The following is a 27,486-nucleotide window of genomic DNA, read 5'->3' as shown; positions in this document are numbered from 1 at the left end:
ACTTTTGGAGGGAGTACACACTGTATGAAATCAGAGATCCATTCTTTATTAATATTATTATAACATTGAGTACTTGTTCTCTGCTCAACACTCATGTCATGTGGTAATGCTCTTACAGGAATCTTAGAGGAATTATCTACATACTCTTTCATGGTACTTGGAACAAATGTGAAGTGGGCAAGGTTGGTTTTTAACAACTCTACTTTCCTGATGGACCAAGCTACCTCATGTATAACATAGAACTGTGCTATTATGGTGGACTCTCAATGTGAGAATTTTCCAAAGAATGTAGCATTTAAGTGACTTGCTAAGAGGCACTCAGCTATTGTACACGTGGAATTTGATGCTAGTCTTTAGTGGTCAGTGAACATACTTTTATTTTATGTACTGTTTTCCTAGGTAGCATCATGCATTAATTCGAATTCACTATCAATACTGTTAGGAATCTTAGAGATCATCTAGCTAATCTAAGCCCCTCATTTTGGTTGCTGTGCTTTGTTCTCAAAGAAGACCAAAATGACATCACTATGGTAAAGTCAAGTTTCAGTGTGTTTGACTGTGGCTGATTAGACCAATATGAGGTCAGAATGCTGTACCACAGATTGGGCACAAATAGTTCATGTGAACATTTGGGGTGGCTTCTCTAAGTTTGCACATCCTGTGTTTCCTTTGAGGTGTTTCAATTCTGCTTTGCTCAAAGAGCACAGTGCTTTCTCTGATGTGGGCACGCCATCCCGAGTGGTCCTATGCCAGTGTCTCCCATGTCACACAATTCCAAAGTTCTTGAGAGAGACCTTGAGAGTGGCCTTGTAGCTCTTCTTCTGACCATCATGTGAATGCTTGTCCCATGTGAGTTCGCCATAGAATAGTCTTTTTGGCAAGCGTATATTTTGCATTTGAACAGCATGGCCACACCATTGGAGGTGCGTTCTCTGAAACATAGTTTGAATGCTTGGCAATTTAGTTCAAGTAAGGACTTCAGTGTTTGGTACAGAAGGAAACCAAAGCTGATTTGGTGACTTAGAAGTCTCTTAGCCAGGAAGTGGCAGGACATATTCACACTCAGTTATATCTTTCCCATGTTCAGTTCTCTTTTTGTTACACTGCTTTTCCTTCGGAAAGGCTTTAAAAATAATCCTTTTTTTTTTGGGAGGTTGGGAGTGGCGGTTAGGTTCCGTGATTTTATTAGAGAATTTCCAGCGTAGAAACTCCCTGTGTTGAGGTTTGGGGTGCTTGGGACCCTGGGGTCCTGCCCCAATGAATTCTACTCAAGCCATTTCTTTCAGCCAGAGAAAAACAAAGTTTATTAAAGATCTGCCATATTGGGTTGACTCTTAAGAAGCCTTTATATGGCCAAGACAGCTAGGCTGAATCTGCGCACCTTCATGGAAGCAGGATGGAGCTTGGATACAGAAAGACTGGGAGTGACCTAGGGGTGGCCCAGTGGTGTGAGGTGATGACAGGAAGGGTTTAGGGAGGGCGTGAGGAGGACTCTACGGAGGATCTGGATGAGACTGGGGTGACTGGAGATCAGAACCAGGAGAGTGGGAAGCAGCCAGAGGCAACTGGCAGGGTTGGAACCCAGGTGTCTGATTCCCAGGCAGACCCTCTCTTACATCATCTGATGTCAAAAAGAGGTATTAAGGAGGCTTTGCTGGGTGTATCTCAGGGGCAAATCTCAATGCTTTTTGAGGACTGAAACGTCGACCCTGAAACAACAGCTATCTTCATGACTATAAACACCCCTCCTTCCCCAGAGAAATCAGTAGAGGAAAGGTACGGGCAAAGAGCCCTCCTTGCCCTTAACTAAGATGGCTCTGGAGGCTTCACGCGGGGCCCCACCTCCAGGCGGCCGGGGGAAGGAGGGGCTGAGTGGGGCGTCACGTGGTGCCGGCGCGAGCTGGGTGCATCCGGGCTCCCGTGCGGCCTCGCCAGCGGCAGCCCGAGGTGGCTCGGGGTGCTCGGCCCTGAGGGGAAGGGAAGGAAGGGGGCGGGCAGAGGAGAGGAGCCAGTCGAGCCGGAGGCGGCCCGCGGGGAGCGTGCCAGGGATCCCCGCAGAGGTTGGACCGGCGCCTGCGGGGGGCTCCCGGCTGCGGGGCGAGGTGCGTGCGGTGACAGCGCCGGCCGAGCATGGCGAGCTACCTGCCTCCCTGCGTGGTGGACTGTGGCACCGGGTAAGAGCCGCTCGTCCGCGCCCACCCTCGCCCCCCTGCGCTCTCCATGCCCCTCACCGCCGCTGGGCGCCTCCCTTCCCTTGCCCTTCGCCCCAGCCCCGCACCCCGAGGCGGCAGGTGAGTGGGAAGGACCCTCACCTCCCAGCGCTCCCCTCCGCTCCTCCATGCCCTCCCTCGCCTCCATGCCCTCCCTCGCCTCCATGCCCTCCCTCACCTCCCTCACCTCCATGCCCTCCCTCACCTCCATCACCTCCATGCCCTCCCTCACCTCCATGCCCTCCCTCGCCTCCATGCCCTCCCCCACCTCCATCACCTCCCCCACCTCCATCACCTCCATGCCCTCCCCCACCTCCATCACCTCCCCCAACTCCATCACCTCCATGCCCTCCCCCACCTCCATCCCCTCCCCCACCTCCATCACCTCCCCCAACTCCATCACCTCCATGCCCTCCCCCACCTCCATCCCCTCCCCCAACTCCATCACCTCTATCCCCTCCCCCATCTCCATCTCCTGCCCCATCTCCATCCCTTCCCCCACCTCCATCCCCTCCCCCACCTCCATCCCTTTCCCCTTATCCATTCCCCATCCCACTCCCATCTCCAATTCCCTCCCATCCTCCACCCTCACCCCCCATTTCCCTAACTCCTATCCCCATCGCCGCCCCCAACGTTATTTCCATCTTCATCCCCACCTCCTCATCTCCCATCTCCTAGCTGGCGCCTGTATCTAATCCCCCATCTCCATCCCTGATCTCATCTCTCTCCCTTCCTCTCCGGTCTTCAGCTCTATTTTCATCCCTCCCTCCCATCCCCATTTCACCCTCACCCACCTCCTTCCAACCCCCATCCCCATCCTCATCCCCCCCTCTCATTTCTACCTCTGTTTCATCTTGTGCCCTCGTCCCCTGACCCCCCAACTTTATCTTTCCCCATCCCCATTCCCATCCCTGCTAGCCTTATACCTTCCAGGTACCTGAACATGAGGAAGGGTAAGACTACCTTTCTCTCTCCCACAGTTTTATATCCTCCCAGGAGCTTAATTATTTTTCCCATACCCCTCAAAATCCAATACTTAGGAATGCCATTCAAAGCTTTATTCATGTGGACACTGAAAATAGGCATTCACGGAGCCACGTGGAGAGAAAAAATTTATCAGGTCAGAAATGTAATGAGATAGGACCCAATTTAACCCTGCCCGCGTTGTGTCCCTTCTCCCACCTCTTAATGGATCAAGTAGTAGAATTAAAGAAGGCATTCTTAACCCGAAGTCTGTGAACTTGTTTTTTCTTAATATTTTGATTACCGTTTTTCAATAAAATTGAATTCCTTTGTAATCTTATGTATTTTATTTTATGCATTTAAAAACATTATTCTGAGAAGGGATCCATAGATTTCACTAACCTGCTAAAATGGTCCATGACACAAAAAAGAACCAGTGAACTTGAGTTAGAGTTCTAGCTCTGGTACTTTACAGCATCTTTGACCTTGGAAAGTCATTTTCCCCCCTAGGCCTCAGTTTCTTCATCTGCAAATTTTGGGGGTGTTGTGTTACAGCTCCAAAGTTCTTTCCAATCTCTAAATCCAGTGCTGTTCATTCATTGCATAGGAATGGTGTTCCTGTCATCATTGCATTGCTTTCCATTTACTGGCCTCAGTCTTCATTAGGCAGCTTGAGTCACTACTGTTTATGTTACTTCTGTCCCTTATCTTCCCCTTCCCTTGTGGACTAAGTTGTAGTTTCTGCCTCTTCATATCACTAAAGGCATCTTGGGTAGTGCAAACATCTAACCTACTCTAACTTCAGGATCCTAAATAGATTTAGTGCTGTAAGGGTTCTTGGAGGTCATCTAATACAGTCTTTCCTTTTGCAGATGATGAAGGTGAAGTGACTTATTTAAGATCACACAGATAATAGTGAATGCAGCATTCTTTCCACTGTACCACACAGTTTTTCCTGATAATTCCTGGCCACTACTCTTCCAATGAGAAACGTATCAAGCTATTCCCTGCCCTTCCTCCCCACCCCCATACCTCATTATTCTGTTCCAGTATTAAAACAATATACTCTACTTATTCTGTTCCAATACTAAAACCACATCCTCTAAAGGTTAGTTATTACCGAGCTCCTGTCTTAGGTTTATTTAATTTTGGGGGACCTTAAAATGTAGTGGGTGAAAATGACATACTGCATTTATGGGAAAGTCTGCATTTGTGAAAGCTCTTCTTTTTCATTAGTTTTTTCTTTTTCGTTTTTCTTTTTTTACTTTCACTGTGATTACTTCTCTTAAAATAGTACTGGTAAGAAGATGCTATATTTGAGTTCTTAAGAACTCATTTGAATTCTGAGGAATTCATATACTTTTAGTTGCCTGAGCTAGTAGTCTGCTTTAGACAGATGATGATGGTGATGAGGTGCTAAAAGTAAATTCTCATCCTCTTACATTCTTATATCCATATATCCTCTTGACATATCTATACACATATACATATTCAAATATAAATATATTCAAATTACCAAGCCTCTTTACATATACATACGTATATGTAAAGAGGTTTGGTAATTTGAAAATTCTAGTTTATATTCTTACAAGTGAATGAGGCATGTAACAAAATAGCCTGGTATTAAACATTTAAAAGACTTTAAAGAAGTTTTTAATGATGTTTGTCACAAAGTTTTTCTTAGTATAGCTGTCACAGTTTTGATTCTTTTTGATTTTGATTTTCTTTCAATGTTTCAGTCTGATCATGCTTTGCTTTAGATTTTGAAACTAGTGCTTGTGTTTATAGTTGCTTTCTGTGCTGATAGTTAACCCTGAAATACAGTGTATTTGGAGTTTCCTGTAGGTTTTTATTCAGAAGTTAATTTGGTATGCAAAACACAAGCTTGGGTCAGTATTATTAAAACTCCTGGGAAGAAATTGTTGGCTTCCTTTTTCTTTTTCTTTACCTTGGAATGTTATCTCAGTGATCAGAGTGCAGGAGTGGAGACTATGGAAAAGGGTCTTTAAAATAACAATTTAGTATCTGTTTTTGAGAATTTTGATTATATTTTTGGATTTATAATACTTGTTTCATCATAAATAATTTATGGAAGATAGCAATAAAGTTAGACCTTTCATGTCTTAATTTCTTGTTAGCTTGAGTTTCCACTTGCAGTTTTTTTGGTAGAGATAAATTATTGACATCTGAATTTTTTGGGGGGGAATGCATGTTATTATCAGAGAAATAGTTTTTATTTGTTTTATGTTTCCAAACTGTGCTGCTCATTTCTGGCTTTTTGGGGAAAAAAAAGAATTAAGAAGATGTGATCTGTACTATTTCAATGTATAAATAAAGCTATTTCTGGTGTAGTTATTATTCCAGTGCCCACAAGTAATAATGTTGTCAGAGTTTTTCCCAGAAGATTTGAAATAGATAACACTGTTCTGGTAACCAGTGTGGGGTTTTATGAATTCCCATCCAGCATTATGTTTCCCAAGTGGCTAAAACTTTTTAACTTCTCTAGGATGAATGAGTTTTATTTGAACCTTGCATTTGTTTCACTTTATTTGGTATGGCTACTTGACCTTTCTCCAGCCTTTGAGTTCAAGGATAAAATATTGTTTTACTGTACCATACATAGGTTGATTAGAGGACAATTGAATGGGAGCAATGATAACTAAGAGCTATGGATATATATATATATATATATATATATGTATGTATGTATTAGAGAGAGTTTAAATGATTTCTCAGTTTTCAGCCCACCATCAACATCAAAGACCCCTGTAAAAGAATATGATATTGTTTTCATATAATATGTAAATTCTTACTTAACACTGGAAGGAATTGAAGATTGCCTGTAGGAACAATCTGTGTCAGTTCATGCAGTGCATTTTTTTTTAAATCCATGAGGCAAAGAAAATAGAATGAAAATTTTTGATTTCAAAGTAAAATTATAATTAAATTTTTCTATCAGTTGACTCTTCTGATGCTTCTGGTATTGATGAGTATATCAGAATGTCTAGTTCCATTATTCATTTCATTTTCTTTTATTGACCTTGATTGCTACATGTCATTGAAAGCATTTTCTGAACAGTAATTATTTGAACTCATTTCAAGTTACCTTCTGCTCAAAACACGTGGTTGTGGGAGGCATTCCAGTTCTGTATAAATGTCGAGTTGACAGCAGTCAGAATAATCCACCTGACATTGCAGAATTGAAGAATCAACATGTTACTGCTGGCATTGTAGGAAAAGGCTGTTAAAATATTGGACGGAATGTATTAAAGGTTACTATCAACACCTTTCAAACTATCGCCAGACTTTTTTGAATGGGGCCCTAATATTGTTTTATATACATATTAGCATTGTTTCCATATCTGCTGTGTTTATCTTCCTTAATTCTAGAAGTGGATTAAAGATGAGAAGGCATGGAACATAGCAGTCCTAAATGGTAGTTTTTTTGTCATCTTACTGGCATACAAATGTGGATCTTTAATTTAATTTTCATGTTATACATATTTTGTACATTTTTATGTAGACAGACACTGGGAGCCATGCATTTTTTTCCCTTCTTCTTTTCCTTGATTTTGCTGATTATGAACTTTTGGGTGTCTGTATAATTTCTTTCTTACATAGTAGTTACAATTTATGATAGAGGTTCTTAACCTTTTTTTGTGTTATGAACCCCTTTGACAGTCTGGTGAGGTTGACAGACCCTTTCTCACAATAATGTTTTAAAATTCATTAAATATATAGAATTAGAAATGAAATCAAAATTATATTAAAATACAGTTATCAAAACATTTTAAAAAAAAAAAGTTCACAGATTCCAGATTTAGAACCCCTGGTTTATGGTATTTAGGTTTTTGGCTACAAATAGTTTTCTGTCTCTTCTCTCTCTGTTTCTGTCTCCGTCTCTCTCTCTGTGTTTCTTCCCCCTACCCCCAGTTCAGGTTAAAACCCTTTTGATTAGGTTTAAAAGACAACAAGTTGAAGCTATTTTACTGGCCTTTATTAGATGCCTGCTATCCCAGGATAGGGGTTGGTCATTACTCTTTCTTTAACTATGTTCCAGAAGTCCATATCCCATTTTTATACCCCATCTTCCTAAAGAGATGTTAACTTTGAGGTCTTCCTTTTGCATCTGAAGCTCTTGCTTTTGATGAGCAGCAATGATGAAAATCTGCATTGTGTTCCCAATGTGTTACCCAACACTATAATTTTTAGCAATGCTTTTTGGATTCTTTCTGGCAGAATCAATTGTGTCACGTCAATTATTAGAAACATATAGTAGTAATTTGCGTTGTCATATCTTGAGGAGTTTCCTGGTATGTATGGATATATTTCCCCAAGAAGGTAAGAGACTTCTCTTTTGTTATCTTGTTGATAGATAGTTACCTTAGTCCCCCTAAGCTGAGAGTCACCAACTATCACTACAAAGCCCTTCATTTGAGTCTTGTATAATTTCATGCTGGACAATTTCTGTGGACCCATGTCATCATTCCTTAAAGTACAGCTAGCTTCTTTTCACTGGCACTTGCTTCAGAGCTCTTTGAGAGTAATCTTATATTCATTTGTTTTTAGCCTCAAATGTTCCAGGATCCTTTTTTTCCCCTTCTCTTTGCCCTTTGTGTGATTTCATTTCGTAGTCAATCTTTCTGAAACCAGTTAGGATTTTTTTGTATCTCTTAAGATCATTTATTTTTGGTTTTGCTTCCATATCAAAGTGTGTGCGTGTGTGTAAAGAAAACTGCATTTTTTCCAATTACCTGGATGGTAGAAAGGTATTCTACTGTCAATACTGAGCCACCTACCTACTGTCTTGCCTTACTGAGATCATAATATGGAAATAGTCTCTACATGAGGGTATTTTTGAAAACATGAGAAAATAATAGGTTTTTGAAGATGATTTTCTGTAGCAGACCATCTCTCTACAATTGTGCAACTTGTACGGAAGTGTAGAAAATATAAGACCCTACTTTATTTTTACTTGCTTTAAAAAAAGTTAAGATAAAACAAAGTAGAGCTCTAAAAGCTTCCATGCAGCAAGTTTTCTCCTATGCTATAGAGATAAACAGCCTCATTTCCCTTTCTCCTGTATCATGATAGTGATCTGTGAGGCTGGTAAAACGTATTCCCTGGTGGAGCAGTAATTGAAGGACACAAACAATTTATGATGAAAGACATACAGACTACTAATAACCATATAAAAAGATGTGCAGACTTTCTGATCAGATGAATGCAATTCAGTACGACCTTAAGGTGCTACCTTAATACTCACTAAAATTGCCAAAATTATTAAGGAAGAATTATAAAACCCAATGTTGGTGGGGCTGCAGGGGAACAGGTACTTCAATAAATTGTTGGTGTAACTATAAACTGCTACAGATTTTGGAAAGCAGTAGGTAATGTCAAAAACATCTTACCTTTTGACCTGTTGATTCCATTTCTAGGACTGTATCCAAAAACAAAGCAAAAAAAGAGTAAGACATATACTTAACTGTATACAGATGTTCATAGCTTCATTAGTTGTAATAGGAAAATATCAAAAATGACCTATGTGTCCAAAATTTGAAGAATGGCAGAATAAAGTATGGCATATTATACATATATAAATACCCTACATAGTTCTTTCTAAGCAAAAATCAATGTTAGGTGCTATTAGAAATGATAAATGTAAGAAATCCAAGTAATTCTTTGTTGTTGGGACTTTACATAGGTGTGAATATTTTGGAGAGCGATATACCTATTTGTAATAAGTTAAAAATCTGGTTATACTTTTTGATCCAGTGAGTCTGCTGTTTAAAATACCATAAAAAGGAAAGAACATGTGCTGGTCTGAGCCTGATTCAGGTCAGCTCCCTGATAGTTTTATGTTCAGTATTGGAACAGATTGAGACACTGGTTAAGTCATTCAACAATTAACCATAGCAGAAAGATATTCAACAAGAATATGCATTCATCAAGGAGACCTCGTTTGATTTAGCTGAGTGAAGCTCTCTTGCCTATGAGTTGACTGTGGTGATTCTGCCAGCCAAGATTTCGAATGTACCAGGAGCTCCTTGTGGTATTTTTTTTTTTTATTCAAATAACCAGGAAGTGAGTTCAGCAGCCCAGGCCTATAATCCCCTGAGCTAGTTTACCCTCTAGGATAGATTTAATGCTTATTAAGAAAAGAAAAAAACTAGATTACATGGCAGAGAGGGGTTGGGATATTTCTTTCACTGCAGGATCTATGTAGACAAAAATGGTCATGGCTATTTATAATGTTGAAAAAGGAAATAGTCTAAATATCCAGTGTTTGGTAAAAGGTTGAATAAATTATGGTATAATAATGTAATAGAATATTATAATATCATAAAGAATGATAAAATATGAGGGAGAGAAGAAAATAAAATGGTGCAAAGTGAGATCAACAGAACCAGAGCTCTATACATGTCTGTAATTACATATTATATAGAAGAATACAGAAAATGCCAAAGGTAGTTAAATGTGGGATACATCCAAAAGGGGGGGACATGCAAAATGTTTTGTTTGCTGATTAATTCATTTGGTTTTACCTTGCTAAATGCCAAAAAAATTGAATGTTTGTTAGTTGATGATTATTAATTTTATTATATTAAGAAAATTTCAGATTGCCCTGAAGTGCAAGAGAAAAATATAATGGTGGCTCTAAGTAAGCTGTGGCATACTGCTAGGGTAAAAAGGTTGTATCAAAGCAGAGTATAACCAAAAAATTAGTCAAACCAATTTGTGTAGTAAAGATAGAGATAGTAGACAGACAGCCCCATTGCTACACTGGTACCATTCAGATTAAAAAAAATTAACCCAAACATCTTCAACAAACCCTAAAGACTTTCAGAGCATTTAAGTGGATCCTCTTGAAAATTTAGTAAAGACCTAGACAAGAGCTTCTTACAAGGAGGAATTTTAGTATGGGCTGGTAGAATGACCTAATGCCAATGATGTCATGGATATATCTGAGCATCGAAATGAAATGCTCTCCGCTTTACTTTCATTGGGTCTCTCATTTGTGCTTTTAGTTTTCAGTTAATAGATATGATTGTAGTATGTTAGTTTTCTTGCGTGGCCTCCAGTTCTCCTCTTGATTGTTCTGCCAATCTCCTTCCTTTCCTTGATCTAACAAACCTGTTGTAAATAATGTTTTTCAAAAGTTTGTAAGGTTTGATTTGTGAGAAATGAAACTAACCTTGTTTTAATTGTTTTAATTAGCCTGACAAAACTGTTACAAATAATGGTAAGTTTGTGAGTAGCGGTTTGAGAAATAAAACTAAGCTTGAAAATCCACTTAGTGTACGACTCCTTTTGGAAACTCTTGAAAGCATTGCTTGAACTGTTTCTTAGTGGGCTTTACCACATTCCTGTGTGATACTTCGTCATACATTTTTAATGTTTCTGTAATTTTGATCACAGTTTCTTGAAAGAATCAGTTTTGTAGGACCTCTAATCAGAACTTTGGAAAATTTTGCAAATATATTAATGTATCAAAATGGAAGCTCCCATCTTCTATATAGTAACTGAGGTATATAGCATCGGCATCTTACCCTGAAAATAGTAATTAAATATTGACTATGTTAGCCATTTATTTTTTGAACTATAATAGCTACAGGGGAGTTTAGTGGAAACGTTTAAAGATTTTGTATAAGAAAAAAACCACTTGCATAAAAGTAACAGAGGCTTAGTAAGAAAACAAGCTTTTAAAAATTTTTGAAAACTTCACACTTAGTAATAGAGTTTTGGACTATCTGATGAGAATTTTCTGTGTAATCTAAGGCAGTAAATAGTTCTTTAACCTCTCTTTGGGTTAAAATTGAAATGTAAAATTTCAAAAATTTTCAAAAAAAATGCAGTTTTTCTGTACTGGATGCGCCTGTTTACTAGTATATAACATGTAGCTACATACTTAATTTTAATACAATTCCAAGAATCTTTCGTTCCTACAACTATAAAAAAATAATGATTAATAGAATTAAGTTCCATTGTGAATCCAGTTTTGGAGCTTTCCTCTTTCCACTTGAGCTGTCATTCACTTTTTTTGAAAGAGTACACCCTCTTTCCTTTTGACTTTAATGTTATCTATTTTCTTCTGAATAGTGGGAATAAGTAGGTTGCAACACTTTTATTTTTCGTTCTGAATTATCTCCCCCTCCATTGAGAAGGCAAAAAAATCTAAATTCATCACATATAAGTATAGTTATGCAGAATAAATCCTTGCATTAGCCACCTGTAAAACAAAAAATAAAGGAACAGAAAGAGAAGAAAATATGCGTCAGTCTGCAATCTGAGTCTATCAGCTTTCCATCTGGAGATAGCATATTTCATTATGAGTCCTTTGGAACCATAGATGGTCAGAGTTATTAAGTCTTTCATAGTTGATTATCTTTACAATGTTGCTGTTATTGTATAACAGCATTCTCCTAGTTCTTTTCATTTTACTTTGAATCAGTTTATACAAGTCTTCCCTGGTTTTACTGAAACCATCCCCTTCATCATTTCTTCACGTACTGTAACTTGTTCAGCCATTTCCCAGGTGATGAACATCTCCTCTGTTTCCAATTTTTTTGCCGTTACCAAAAGAGCTACTATAAATATTTTTGTACATATGTGTCCTTTTCGTTTTTCATTGATTTCTTTAGGGATATAGACTTAATAGCTTGGTCAAAGGTTTTACGTAGTTATAAAGGTTTTTGTGCATCGTTCGAAATTGTTTTCTAGAATGGTTGAATGAATTTATAGTTGTACCTGTTTTCCCCATGTACTCTAGCATTTTTCATTTTCCTTTTTTGTCATGTTAGCCAACCTAATAGGTATTAGTTGTTTTAACTTATATTTCTCTAATTATTAGTGATTTTGAACATTTTTTTCAGAAGGCTATTCGTAACTTGTGTTTCTTCTCTGAAAATTGCCAATTCATATCCTTTCATCATTTATCAGTGGGGGAATGGCTCTCATTCTTGTAAATTTGACTTTGTTCCATGTGCATTTTAGAAATGAAGCCTTTATTTAAGAATTTTTTGCGCAGATTGTGTCTTAAAGAGGGTATGTGAATGGAAAAGAAGGTGGTCTCAGCATATAATAAGAACATGGGTTAACATAGTCAATAAAATATAATAGTCAGCATTCCATTGGTAGCCATGCAGTGTCAGGCCATCTAAAGGAAAGGTCTCCAGCTCACATGGGAGATTTATGAGAGGGGCAGTACAATAGCTGTACAGGATAAGAGAGCGTAGATAGGTTGTAATCTGCATCATTGGAGGAGGAGTATGCATGTTTTGAAATTACTTATCTGTGAAAGGAGTGAAGTGATACTTTAAAAACTTAGAGCTCACATTTTTCCATCCTGGATTTCTAATCAGGTATTTAAAATAATGTCTAGGCTTTCTGTACCTTATTGACTTTTTGACCGCACTTTTTCTTTTTTCCTGTAGGAATTGCTTATATGATTACTATCTGAGATAATTTGTACTATAAACAACCTTGATACTCTCTTTCTTTAGGAAGGATCAGTGGAACCAGGTTGTCAGTGATGGCAAGGATCATTTGGAAATGGGGATAGACTGGAAGCAGGAAGGCCAGTCAGGAAGCTGCTATTGTCTGTAATCCTGATTGTATTTCAACAGTACTCAAATTGTTTTTTTTCCTGGCTGCTTGCAGTATTTTCTCCTTGACCTGGGAACTCTGGAATCTGGCTACAGTATTTCTAGGAGTTTGCTTTTTGGGATCTCTTTCAGTAGGTGTATTCTTTCAATATTTATTTTGCCCTCTGGTTCTAGAATATCAGGGCAGTTTTCCTTGATAATTTCATGAAAGATGATGTCTAGGCTTTTTTTAGAATCATGACTTTCAGGAAGTCCCGTAATTTTAAAATTGTCTCTCCTGAATCTATTTCCAGATCGTTGTTTTTTCCAATGAGATATTTCACATTGTCTGCTATTTTTTCATTCCTTTGGTTTTGTTTTATAATTTCTTGATTTTTCATAAAGTCATTAGCTTCCATCTGCTCCATTCTAATCTTTAAGGAATAATTTTTTTTCAGGAAGCTTTTGAACCTCCTTTTCCATCTGACCAATTCTGCTTCTTAGGGCGTTCTTCTCCTCATTGACTTTTGGATCTCTTTTATCATTTGGGTTAGTCTATTTTTTAAGGTGTTATTTTCTTTAGCATTTTTTTGGGTCTCCTTTAGCAAGCAATTGACCTATTTTTTATGATTTTCTTGCATCACTCTCATTTCTCTTCCCCATTTTTGCTCTACTTCTCTTACTTGATTTTCAAAATCCTTTTTGAGCTCTTCCATGGCCTGAGACCAATTCATATTTTTCTTGGAGGCTTTGAATGGAGAAACTTTGACTTTGTTTTCCTCTTTTTTTTTGTTTTGGACTTCGTTGCCACCTTGTCACATGAGATTCTATAGTCTGATTCTTTTTCTGGTTTTTGCTCATTTCCCCAGCCATTTACTTGACTCTTGAGTTCTTTGTCAAGGTAGTTCTCTGCTTTCAGTGGGGCTGGGGGATGTGCTGTCACCTGTTTGATCCCCCCGCAAAATGTGGGCCTAGAGTTTCAGAAACAGTAGCTGCAACTGTGGCTGCAGCGGGTTCCTCCACCCCTCCTCCCTCTGCTGCACTGGGGCTGAGGCAAGACCACTCCACTCTCCTGTACAGGTCCCACAGGCTTTTTCAACTGACCTTCCAATTTGTCCTCAGCGTTTTGATGTCATGCAGTCTGGAAACCACCACAGGTGTGAGAGATTCAGTCCCTCCAAGGCCTGCCCAGGTCCCATCTGTGCATGCACAGCCCATACTGGACTGCCTAGCATGGCATGAGAGACACTTGCCAGTGACCTTCCAGGCTGTCTTGGGCTAGAGATTTGCTTCACTCCATCATTCTGTGGGTTCTGCAGCTCCAGAATTTGTTTAGAGCCATTTTTTACAGGCATTTGGCTGGGCTTGGTGGGGAGCACTCTAGAAAGTCTATGCTGTTATTCCTCCATCTTGGCTCAGTTTCCCCCGCCTTGTGTTCTTAATAGTGAATCAGCCCTACATTCCTTGTATATATCCAACCTGAAGTATTTTATCTTTTCGATTTGTTTCTGCAGTCTCTTTGCTAATATTTTATTTAAAAACTTTCACATTAGAGTTCATTAGGGATATTGATCTCTAGTTTTCTTTCTCTGTTTTGACCCCCTTCTTTAGGTGTCAAGACCATAGGTAGGATCCTTCCTTTTCCTGTTTTTGCAGGTTATATAATTTTCTTTAGGAATTCACTTATGGTTTGTTCAGTTTCTTACTCTGAGGTTGAATTAAATAAATTACCTATTTCTTCTTCTGGTAATCTGGGCATTTTATATTTTTGTAAATAGTCACCTATTTAATTTTTTAATTTTTAAGTTGTCAGTTATATTGGCATATGACTGTGCAAAGTAGTTTCCAATTATTTTTTCATTGTGAACATTCATTTTTTGATACAATTCAGTTTTTTATTAAAAAAACATCAAATTATCTTATGGTTAATCTTTTTTGACTCCCAGCTATCCTCTCCCCCCCAAAAAACCCTTGCTACTTAAAAAAAATTATTGCAATTTTGATATTTTTTTGACTTTCAGAATTTTTATTTTAATATTTGAGGTTTTGACACTTGTTGGCTTTCTTATGTTTTTAGTTGCTTGTCCAACTCGTTGTTCTGTCTTTTCTTGATGAAAATGTTTAGAGATATAGTTTCCCCTAATGACTACTTTTATTTTTTCCTACACATTTTGATATGATGCTTTATTATTGTCATTTCCATTGATGAAATTATGTGATGTTTTTCTCATTTGTGTTTTAACCCACAAATTCCTTAAATTATTTAGCTGTGTTGCAAAAAAGCAAGAAAAATAAAGTGAAAAAATTATACTTCAGTTTGCAGTCAGAGTTAATCAGTTCTCTGGAGGTGGATAGCATTTTTCATTATGAGTCATTTGATATTGTCTTGAGTCATTGTATTGATCAGAGTAGCTAAGTCTTTTACTGGTCATCATTACAATATTGCTGTTATTTTGTACAGTGATCTCCTGTTCACTTCACTTTGCCTCAGTTCATAGAAGAGTTTGAGTTTTTTCTGAAACCATGCTGCTTATCATTTCATATAAGACAATAGTATTCCTTCACAATTATATTCAGCCATTCTCCAATTGATGGGCATCCCCTCAATTTCCAATTCTTTACTACCACAAAAAGGACCACTATAAATATTTTTGTACATATAGGTTCTTTTTCTCTTTCTTTGATCTCTTTGGCATATAGACCTGGTAGTGATATTGCTGGGTTAAAGGGTATATACTCAGCTTTATAGCCCTTGGGGCATAGTTCCATAGTTCCATCGTTCAGAATGGTAGGACCAGTTCACAACTCCACCAGCAGTGGGTTAGTATCCTTGTTTTTCCAGATCCTCTCTAGCATTTGTCATTTTCCTTTTCTGTCATATTAGCTAATCTGGTAGCTAACCTGGGGTGGTCCTTCAGAGTTGTTTCAATTTGCATTTTTCTAGTCAATAGTGATTTAGAACATTTTTTCATATGACTGGATAGCTTTGATTTCTTCTCAAAATGACCTATTTATATCCTTTGACCATTTATCATTTGGGGAATAAATTCTTTAAAAAAAATAAATTTGACTCAGTTCCCTATTTGAGAAATGAACACTTGCTATACATAATTTTGATACTAATTCATTGTCTATGGTTTTTGTTGTTGTTCATTCATTTCAATTGTGTTTGAGTCTTTGTGACTGTATTTGAGGTTTTTTTTGGCAGAGACACTGGAGGGGTTTGCCATTTCCTTCTCCAACTCATTTTACTGATGAGGAAACTGAGGCAAATAGGGTTAAGTGACTTACCCAAGGTCACACAGCTAGGAAGTGTCTGAGACCAGATTTGAGCTCAGAAAAAAGTCTTCCTGACTCTAGGATTTGCACTCTATCCACCAGACCACCTAGCTGCCCTTTATCTCTTGTACCTTTTAGCAAAATTTAGTGTCCCTGATTTTTCTTTAAATTAGATATATTTTTTCTTTGGGTTTTTCTGACATCATGATTATTACCTCTGCCGTTTTTGCCTCAGTTGAAGCATAATAGACTATGTTCTAGCCCCTTATTTTAACTCTCTGTCTTTCTGTTGTAAATAGCATATTGTTAGATTCTGATTTCTAATCCGTTCTGCTTTCTGCTTCTGTTTTATGGGTAAGTTCATTACATTCACATTCATATTTTTGATTACTAACTAGGTATTTCTTACTCCATCGTATTTTCTTTTTATACTTCTCTCTCTCTTTTTATCCTATTCCTCCTCAAAAGTCTGCTTTACTTCTGACCACTAGCTCCTTTAGTATTTCCTCCTTTTTAATCATCCCCCCTCCCCCCTTCTCTTCCCTTCTTCTTTTCCTACTTTCCTCTTTGGTAAGATAACAGGGATACACAGTTGAGTGTGTAGATATATTCTTCTCTTTCTGAACTAAATCAGAGGACAGTGAAGTTTAAACGTTGCCTGCCCCTTCCATTTTTTCCCCTATACTATAAAAGTTCTTGCTTGTGTGCCTGTTTTATGTGAAATAATTTTCCCCATTTTTTCTCTCCCTGCCCTCTTCTCTGAGTACGTCTGTTTCTTGCCCATTTTTTTTTTAAGATCATTCCAACATAATTAACTCACTTTCATGTCCCCTGTCTGTGTAGAGTCTTTTTAAATGCCCAATAATGATAAAATTCTTAGGAGGTAAGAGTATCATCTTCCCATATAGAAATGTAAACAGTTTAACCTTATTGAGTCCCTTATGATTTCTCTTTAATGTTTACCATTTTATCCTTCTCTTGAATCTTGTATTTGAATGTCACATTTTCTATTCAGCTCCATTTTTTTCATTAGGAGGGCTTGAAAGGCTTTTATTTTATTAAATGTCCATTTCCCCACCGAAGGATTATACTTTTTCTGGGTAGGTTATTCAGGGTTGTAATCCTAGCTCCTTTGCCTTCCAGAATATTATATTCCAAGCTCTCTGCTCCTTTAATGTGGAAGCTACTAAATCTTATATGATCCTGATTGTGGCTCTGTGATATTTGAATGGTTTCTTTCTTTCTGTTTGCAGTATATTCTCCTTGAACTGGGAACTCTGGAATCCTGAAGGTTTTCATTTGGGGATCTCTTTCTGGAGTTGATTAGTGAATTCTTTCAATTTCTCTTTTACCCTTTGGATCTGTGATATCAGGGCAGTTTTCCTTTATAATTTCTTGAAATATGTCTAGATGCTTTTTTTGATAAGATGCTTTCAGATAGTCCAGTAATTCTTAACTTATCTCCACTCAATCCTATTTCATTTTAATTTATGTAACTTAATCTTAATTTCAGGCCTGTTGTTTTTCCAGTGAGGTATTTCACATTTTCTTTTGTTTTTCTTCTTTTGACTTTGTTTTATTGTTTTTTGATGTCTTATGGAATCACTAGCTTCCACTTGCCCAGTTCTAATTTTTAAGGAATTATTTTCTTTAGCAAGCTTTTGTTCCTCTTTTTCCATTTGGCCAATTCTGTTTTTTAAGATAGCATTTTCTTTAGTGTCTCTTTTATTAAGTTGTTAATTCTGTTTTCCTAGTTTTCTTGTGTCACTCTGTTCTTTTCTCAGTTTTTCCTTTCCCTCTCTTATCTCTTTAACTCTTGTAGGAATTTTTGTTGGGATTTGTTTCCAATTTATATTTTTCTTTGAGGCTTTGTTTGTAGGTATTTTTAACATTGTTGTCTTCTTCTGAGTTTGCATTTTGGTCTTCCCACCCACCGTAGTAGCTCTGATGGTCACGTGACGTTCTTTTGTTTGCTCATTTTCCTAGCCTATTTCTTGACTGAACTTTTTGTTACAGTTGAACCTGGGTTTGGGGAAGCATTGTACCAAGCTTCAGACTTTTTCATGCTACTGTTTTCAGAGCCAGTTCTGGAAGTCTTGTAAGTATTTGGTGCTTCCTAGGTGGCATTTTCCTGGGAGTGGATGGGATCATTCTGGTTTGTGCTCTGGTCTTTCCTCAGTAAGAGCCTCTGCTCCCCTGCAGTCAGAAGTGCTCATGCTCCTCCTGTGACTGACCACAAATGTTGTGCTTAATGCTAGAGTGTGATGCAGTACTGCATATGGGCAGTGGGAGTTGTGACAGTGCCTACCTAGTCCTGTGCCCAGTGTCAGTTCAGGGTCCCTTGTAATCTCTTTCCCTACTGTATCTGTACTGTGCAACTGCCTTCAAGGTCAACTGCTGGTGTTGCCAATGTGTGGACTCTAGGCTAGCCCCCACATGGGTGTCACAGACTTTTTTGCTGACTTCCTAAATTGTTTTAGGATGAAAAAATGACTCACTCTTACTTTCTGTTGGCCATGCTGCTACAGAATTTGATCTGACTTCTTATTTTAAAGTTGTTTGGAGGGGAACATTGGGAGGACTCAGCTGTATTGCTGCCTCTACTCTTCTATCTTAGCTCTGAGTGCTTATGTTATTATCTGAAGAATCATATGTATGGGGTAGGTTATAATGTTGCCATATTTAAGAATTTAGTGGAACACATCTTGAAATAACTTGCAAAATGGAATTAGTTTGCTGCATATATGGCTTCTGTGACAAATTTTTATTCATTCCAAACATTCGTACAGAATGATAGATCATTGCCCAGAACCCTTTAAGTGTTGTTATGAATTGCAGAGGTCCTAATAAGAAGAGAACAGCTGATGAGACTTTCCAATTTACTTCTTGCTTTCCAACTTCTTGTATCTAGCAGATGGTTCCATTTAAAAAGATGGATACACACATATACTTTCGAGTTTAACAAATGTTTATGGAGCAGGATGTAGTATATTAACATTTTATTTTACTTAAGACTCCTGCATTTTCTTTATGGAGTTTCTGGATAGAAACTTGGATGTATTCTGAAATGAGAGAGGTAAGAAAGGTTTCTAGACTGTTCTAGACTGATTTAATAATTAGATTTCGCTGTTCATTTGTGTTGTTATGTCCAACCCTTTGTGACCTATTTTAGGCTTTGTGACCTATTTTAGGCTTTCTTGGTAAAGATACCGCATTGGTTTGCCATTTCCTTCTCCAACTTGTTTTATAGATGAGGAAGCTGAGACAAACAGGATAAGTGACTTGCTCAGAATCACACAGCTTATAATTGTCTGAGGCCAGATTTGAATTCAGGAAGAAGACTGTTTGACTTCAGGCCTGGCACTCTATTCACTCTACCTACCTGCCCCAATAGACTAAATACAGTGTTCTAAAATCATTTGATAGGAGATTCACAAAATAATGAAGTTTGTGAAATAGGAAAGAAAATCTCAGTTAGGATATAATTTAAAAATTAGTAAAATAATATTTTTGGGTTTTATAATTGCTTTAATATCTAAAAATTTGAGATTAAATATATTATCCATTTCATTGTAGTAAGTTAATTCTTGTGATTCTAGGGCTATGAAAATATGTAGATGGTTGTTTTCTAAAAATTTTTTCCATGATTTTGTGCTTATAGGTATACCAAGCTTGGCTATGCAGGCAACACTGAACCTCAATTTATTATACCATCATGTAAGTAGAAACTTAAATTTTATGTTCATGAAGATTATGTTTTCTGAAAATGTTTTGAATATACTGATTTTCAAGGAAATGAATTGATTCTGCATTTTTCTTCATATTACTTTGATAGCTAGAAAGTGGTATTTTTCCAGACTCTGAATTAACCTTAGGTTCTTATAAGTACTTGTTAGAGACAGTTTCCTAGTTTTTTCTTTACTTCTATTTTAGTTGCCTTTAATCATGGTTCCTGAGATTTCAACCTCTAACTAAATTTAGCTAGTGTTTTGCTTAGAAATACTTGTAATTTCACTTAGAAGTACCCTATATGACCTGGAGAAATGTGCCTGTCTGTCCTTGGAATGAACTGGCAATTTTAAATAAAAGAATTGTTCTCTTTTTTTGTCATAAATTTTTGGGCCAAATTGTCTAGTTTGCACTGCTCTCTCTGGTGAAAGAGTTTGAAGGAGTTCTCTGCCCTCCCCTCCCTTCTCTCTCTTCTATTTATATTTACTTTTAGTTAGCAAATGGAAGTTTATTGGCCTAAATTAAGAGGATCCATAGACCTTTCGGGGCAGTTAGGTGGGGCAGTAGATAAGAGTGCCAGGCCCCTGGAGTCAGGAAGACGGCTTCAGGAGTTCAAATCTGGCCTCAGACACTTACTAGCCATGTGACCCTGGGCAAGTCACTTGACCCTGTTTGTCATAGTTTCCTCTTCTGTATAATGAGCCGGAGAAGGAAAGTGGCAAACTAATATCTTTGTGAAGAAAACCCAAAATGGAGTCACAAAGAGTTAGATACTAATGAAACAAGTTCAACTGGAATAGAATCTGCAGATCTCTGTAATTAGTTTAGCACAGTGCCTCCAGCACTTAGCATGGTGCCTGGCACATAATAGGTACTTAATAAATGTTTATTGAATTGAATTAAAATAAACAAGACCCATTATACAATGGAGAGCATTAGTTATCCATGGAAATCTGGCCAAGGGATTTCCAAAGTTCTATTTTATAAGTTACATATTATTTGGAGAGTAGAAGTAGAGATGCTCAAAATGTAAATAGCATAATCCCTAATTTTGGCATAAGTGGCAGTAAAGCTTGGGATGAAGGATGGAGCTTATCTTGACCTTTGTGGTGAGGGAAGGGCCACCCTTCTTTCTTCTCCTCCCTTGCTTTCTGCCAAAGGTGGGCTTTTGGAGGATAGGGGAGTGGGTGGGCCTGATACAATCAAAGTATACCCAGATTGTTTGAAGGGTTATTGATTGCAGGAAGACTGTCATTACTAGGTGAGAACTAGAAATGAGACAAATGTTCACTGGAACTAAGTGGGAGTAAAGAAAATAATGCATAAATTAATGAAAAAACATTAATTAAACAGCAACAACGATAACTACATGTTAAGTGCTGGAGGCAGAAATGAAGAAGTGAGATAGTCTCTGGCCTCAAGGAACGTATGTCTTAATGAGAGGCATATAGGATGGGCCAAATAGAATGGTGTACCTCCAGGACAAATAGTGATGCCTAGAGATATATTAGGTACGAGCCTGGTAGTCTAGATTCTAGCCTCTAGATTACAAAGCAACAGGGTAAATGACCGAATCTGGTCATCTGAAGGGGTGCATAGGCAGATGAATAAGAAGGCTTTCTTGAGTGTGTGTTTGCAGTCCAGATGGCAAAGAATGGTGATCCGGAGGACTCATTGAGAGGGCAAATGGGAAAGCCCAGTGGATTTATATGAGATATTTGCCTGTCTGTCTGTGACATGAATGAATGAATGTTCAGATCAGACATGAGCTATTGACGTTTTTGTTTAAGATTGAATCTGGAACATCTATCAGAAGAGAAGGATCTGGGATCTCCAAATGACACAAGGGTTACATTTTGAGGACTTGACCAGGTTTACTGATAGTATTTTTTGAATCTAGGCTATAAAGTACTAGTGATTTGCAAGTCAGGCCAGTTTCTTACAAACACTTGTGACCCTAGGGAGCATTATACAGTTATATATTGTGGGGTGAGGAGGACCATTGTTGCTTAGCTATTAGAAAACTAGTATATGCTGATAGGTATGAGGACTTGAGAACCTGTGGCCTCAAGGCCACATGTGGACTTTGAGGTTCTTGGCCTTTTGACTGAGTCTGAGTTTTACAGAACAAATTCTTTTATTAAGGGGATTTATTTTACATTTGGATTCAGTCAAAGGGCCACACTTGAGGTCCTAGAGGGCCACACGTGGCCTCTAGGCCTCAGGTTCTCCACCCTTGGATAGACTCTCACAGATGGAGGCCCTCAAAATTGTATCTCCTTTGTATATCAGAGGAGAAAGGGACCTGCAAGTTCTTATTTTACATACGGATTATGAAAAAAAAGAAAAGATAAGGAACAAAATTTTTTTAGGGCTAGGGGAAAGACATCTCTTCTGGTAGACCTGAATGATCTAGTTAGTAAAAAATCATGCTCCACACTGGAGCCAAGTATAGTTCAATGGATTCATATAGTATAGAAATGAAATATCTCTTATGATCATTCAAATACTTTTTATTCTGATTCCATACCAGCTGTACCCACTAATTAGTAATTTGGTTTCCTAATAACTTGGATACTTTGAAAGTGTGCCCTGTATAGTAGATATTAGGATTTTGATTACTAGAAAGACATATCCTCATTGTAAATGAATAAACTGGCATTTCAGTTTATGAAGTTTATTTCTTGTGAGGTTGGCTATCACAATATCTATATCATTAACCTGGTCACTGGTATCCATTTTAAGCTGATAAAATTGAATTTCTGAATTTCTGCAGATCAGAAGATGAGAGATCCATGACCATAGGAGATCCTCCAGACTGCAGTGAAGCCTACCTTAAAAGAACATGCTAGCCGCTAGCCTTACATTGTTTTATTTTGCCTTTTTAGTCTTTTTAAATTTAAATTTATTTTTTTAAAAAAAATTTTGAACTTAACAAATCAAATGGACATTTATATTTTGAGAAAAGAGGATTTTATGTGAAACTGTAAATCTATTATGTACAGTTTGTTTTTTCATTTTAAATATGGAATAAATTCAACATATAACTTTTGAAGTTGTCCTGCTTGTCTGATTATTTCCGCCCTTCCTTCTGTTCTCTTCTGTGTGTTTAAAAATGTTTTGTGGTGGTGTTCTTTTCTTTCTTTTTCTGACTACCCTATTCTAACCCCTCCAATCCCCTAAATTTAAAAAAAAAAACCCAAAACCTTGTTATTTTGATGAAGAAACTTGTATTTTTCTGTCCTCCCTGTCCCCCTTCATGGAAAAGGAAAAAGAGAATTAAAACCCTTGTAACAAATAAGCGTAGTCAAGCCAAAAAAAAAAAAAAATTCCCTCATTGGCCTTGTCCTAAGATGTAGGAGATTCCAAAAGTCAGTGTAATTCTATGCTATGCTATTGAAGCTTGAGTCTCTCGCCTCATTGGTCCTCTGGAATTATGACTAGTTATTAAATTAATCAGTTCTTAAGTATTTCAAAGTTGTTTGTAGTATTGTTATTGTTTAATTGTTCTTCTGGTTATGCACCAGTTCCTATAAGCCTTCCCAGGTATATTGGAAACCATATCTTATTATCATTTCTTACAACACAATAATGTTCCATTACAGTCATTTACCATAATTTGTTCAGTCATTCTCTAGTCAGACCCCTTCCCCTTAGATTTTAGCCCTTTCTATAACCAAATGCTTTTATAATATTTTTGTTCATATGGGTCCTTTTTCCTTTTTCCTTGATCACTTTGGGATATAGACCTAGTAGTGATATATTTGGGTCACTGTTTAGTGACTTTGGGGGATGTGATGTTTAGTTCTAAATTGCTTTCCAGAATATTTGGACCAATTCCTAGCTCTACCAACATTTTATTAATGTGCCTATTTTCTCATAAGCCATCCAACAATTGTCATTTTGGGGAAATTACAGTTTATCTTTTGGAGAAATTAGCCTAACATTTCTGGAGACAGAGGCAAGTGTCCGAATGGATAAATATATTGACTTTGTAGATGAAACTTTGTTTTTTATTGTCACATCAAATATGTGATGGAGAACTATTTATGTGAACTTGAGTGAAAATTTTAATTGAGTTGTATGCATTTTAATATTTTAAGAGAATTTGCTAGTTCTGCGCTCTTGTTCTTTCTGACTTACTACTTTACTTCATGGGATGAGAAGCATAGAATCTTAGTTTTAGAAGGCATCTTAAAGGGCATTTTCCAAAATTTTTTTGACTTCTGTGTAGTGTTGAGCACTTCTTATTTCCTCTTGATTTTTGTGACACTGTTGTCTGCTGGTCTTCTCTTTCTGACTATTCTTTTTGTCCCCCTTTCTGATTCTTTTTCTGTGTCATGCCAGCTAATCACATGTTCTTCAAGCTGTGTTGTGTACTTTTCTTGTTGATCTGTATTATCTTACTCAGTGGTCTTCTCAACTTCAGTGGATTAAATTAATATTTCTATGCAGCTGATTCCTAGATCTTTATATCCAGTACTAGTTTGTCTTGTGTGCTATAGTCATACGTCAAGAACTGCATTTCGCACATTTTGAACTAGATATCCCATATGTGTCTGAAACTTACCATGTCCAGAACAGAACACATTAACTTTTGAAATTTAAATTAAACACATTAAAATGTAAAATGTTATTTAATTTTTATCTCATCTTTTTAAAATATATACTTTGTGTTTATTTTAAAATTTTCAATTCATAGTACAATAGTATATATATATATGTAATTTACAAATAAATATTCATAATTGGAGCTGTGTACTGAAAAATTTCTTTTCAGTTGGAGTGGAGATAGGTTTCTAAAAACATTTGGAAATAACCACTTTACAAAACCACTCCACTAGCTGAGAGATTTAATATGAAACATATTCTGTTTGATTAGTGTCTGTCACAAGTTCTTTGTATGTGTCAGTGAATAAAACAATCAGTCTGGATGGACCTTTTGATTTTTATTCAATAGATGACTTTAGCAAATTTGTAACTTAATCTTATTTTTCATCCCAGTTTTCTAGACTAATTCCCAGAACTCACTCCTTCCACCATTCTCACTAGTATACCCCTGATTGTTGCTGAAAGTTTGCTACTTTCCTTCTTCATCTCACATACAGATGAGGAAACTAAGCAAACAGGGTTAAACGACTTGCCCAGGGTCACATGGCTAATAAGTGTCTGAAGCCGGATTTGAACTCATGAAGATGAGCCTTCCTGGTTTCAGGCCTAGCACTTTATCCACTGTACCATCTGACTGCCCAGAAAGGTCTATGGACCCTCTTAATTTAGGCACTCTCTCCACTGTGCCAACTATTATATCCTCAGCTCTTCCTTATTCTGTTGCCTCCCTGGTCTTTCAGATCTAAACGTCAAAGGATACGGAAGTAGTAGTACATTGAAAGTCTATAGTGAAGGGGGCACTAGGCTGGGGAACTTTTGTCCTTTTTCATCTTCCCTGTCCTTCTCTTAGTCACCTCAAGATAGATTTTTTTTTTTGGTCAAGAAATCTTCAGTTTCCCCTTAAATTTTTTCCTTTATAAGTGAATAGTTAGCCTTGATGAAGTGGGATCTTAGGGAAATTTAAGATAGCCTATTTATTTCAGCAGTTTTTTGATGTTCTTGACATTTTTTTTTAACAGTGTTTTGTAAACAGTTATTTCAACGTATGATTCAGCTAGTATCTTATTTGGCTCAGTTAATAATAGCTAATAAATAATAGTGAACATTTATATAGCATTTACTGTATCAGGCAATTCTGAAGTCTACATTAGAGGGATGATTCTACAGGGGTGAGTAAATTTTAGATGTACTTTTTGCTAGCAGAGAACATAAACAGAAATATGAATGGAATAAATCTATCCCTTTGTGATAGTATGTTTAGTGTCCAGCCAATACTCTCTTTGATCTTGATCTTTAGAACTGAATAAATAATGGACAATATGGAAAACAAACAAACCCCAAACCCACAATCACAAAGCAAATCTCCTAGGAATATGGGAAATCAAAACTGTCCTGACTATGTTATAGTGGTGATGAATTCAAGTTAAGTAATATCGAACTATTTTCCAGTTAGAGTGCTTTGACTTTACAAAATCATTTGACATCTTTTGTTTGGGACCAATTAAATGAATTCCCATTCAGTAGTTTTATTTAAAACATTGATCATCTATATAGTTTGCTACATTTTAAGCATTAAAGTTTTTTTTTAAACTTCTACTATCCCTGACCAACCAAATTGGAGGGATGGAGAGGGAATGTTTGGATCAGGATATTTAGACAAATAAGTATGACACAATATAGACCAGATGCTCTTGAATAGTTTTAATAGAGACCTCTTCTCATCTGAGAGTTCCAGGCATGAGAACAGGTGTCATGGAACATGATACTCAAGCTGAACCTCAAAAGGAGAAGATTGAAGTAGGCAAGGATGAAAAGGAAGTTATTGCAGGGATAGGAGAACCATCTGCACAGCTTTGTGGAGGGAGACAAGGCAGAGGTAGTGCCGTTTGAGATATTTAGTGTATAAAGGAACATATTGTGAAATAACGTCATGAAGCTAAGTAGAGTCAAGTAAATATGTATTTATTAAATGCTTATTATATTCAAGGTACCATACTAAGTATTAAATATACAAAAACTGTGGAAGCAAAAAAATAATCCCTGCCCTCAGGGAGCTTACATTCAAATGAGTAAAGACTAGGCATGAAAAGGATACTGAAATGGTTTGGAGTATGGAACAGGAATAATATTCTTGGAGTCAAGAGCTGAGCTTGAAGAGGAATGGAAGAGTGAACATGGCTGGCCTGGGTACTTCCTTATGATGGAGGTTCCAGTAGTCACTTACCAAACAGGAAATTGCTTCAGAGGACCAGGGATTTTTCTGGTTGAGGATGGCTGCTAGGACATGGTAGAGAACTAAGTCTGGAGAGTAGAGCCTGGAGAGGAATGAAGGAGTGGAGGAGATTGGCATGTTTTAAATGCCAGAGTAAGGATTTTATATTTTACCCTGTAGACAACAGGAAGGTTTTTAAGTAGCAGAGTGATATAGTCAGGCCTGTGTATTTGCAGTCTGTCATAAATACTGGAAGGGCAATATAATTCTATTAATATATTTTAGGATCACATTTAATTAAGAACAATTAAGTAGGTGTAGAGAAGGATGTTTAAGCATATAATAATCACTTGTGGCTTTGGATAAAGAGTTTACAGGTGACACTTCAAGCGTAATGCTTATGAATTTACAGAAAAATGTGTAGTTTTAGAGAAGACTTGAAAAACATTTTTGAGGAAGTTGAACTGTAGATAAGCAAATATGTTTTATAGCAGAAATGAAGCTAAGTGTTGTGCACTGTCATATGCGTGGGGTTAATAGTTTTTTTAAAAAATCACATCCTGAAACCATAAATAACAATGTTTTTATGTAATACAGTATGTTAGGTCCTTGTTTATCTTGAATCATTGTTGCCTTCAAACCTTCTTGCCAGTGTTGTCTTTTAATTAACTTCTTGGTTCTACTATTTCCTTTTAATGGGAAACTTCTATATATCCCTAGGTTCAAGTCAAGTCAGCAAGCAAATATATTAAGCACTACACAGTATGTGCCAGTCACTGTGCTTTTAAGGGCTGGGAATACAGATATGAGCAGAAAGATACAGGCAGTCCCTGTCCTCAAGGAACTAACATTCTAAAGGAGGAAGATAACACACACAAAGGAGATGAAAAGGGTTGGT

General features: G+C 37.2%; 1 protein-coding gene across 7 annotated transcripts in view; it reads left to right on the top strand.

The window, feature by feature from the left end:
* Positions 1–27,486, top strand: part of ACTR3B (actin related protein 3B) — a 206,612-nt gene that overhangs the window by 101,933 nt on the left and 77,193 nt on the right. The window contains exons 1-3 of one of the 7 annotated variants that reach the window (XM_072652144.1): positions 1,894–2,174; positions 18,053–18,134; positions 19,698–19,753. In XM_072652144.1, coding sequence (XP_072508245.1) covers positions 18,100–18,134; positions 19,698–19,753 — 91 coding nt within the window. In that variant the 5' untranslated portion in view covers positions 1,894–2,174; positions 18,053–18,099. The other 6 variants (XM_072652142.1, XM_072652146.1, XM_072652145.1 and 3 more) reach the window with 6 other exon arrangements.

This window comes from Notamacropus eugenii, chromosome 3, assembly GCF_028372415.1.
Source record: "Notamacropus eugenii isolate mMacEug1 chromosome 3, mMacEug1.pri_v2, whole genome shotgun sequence".
In the NCBI taxonomy this organism is placed as follows: domain Eukaryota; kingdom Metazoa; phylum Chordata; class Mammalia; order Diprotodontia; family Macropodidae; genus Notamacropus; species Notamacropus eugenii.
The sequence above is the reverse complement of the archived record's forward strand: the minus strand, read 5'-3'. Positions and strand labels throughout refer to the sequence as shown.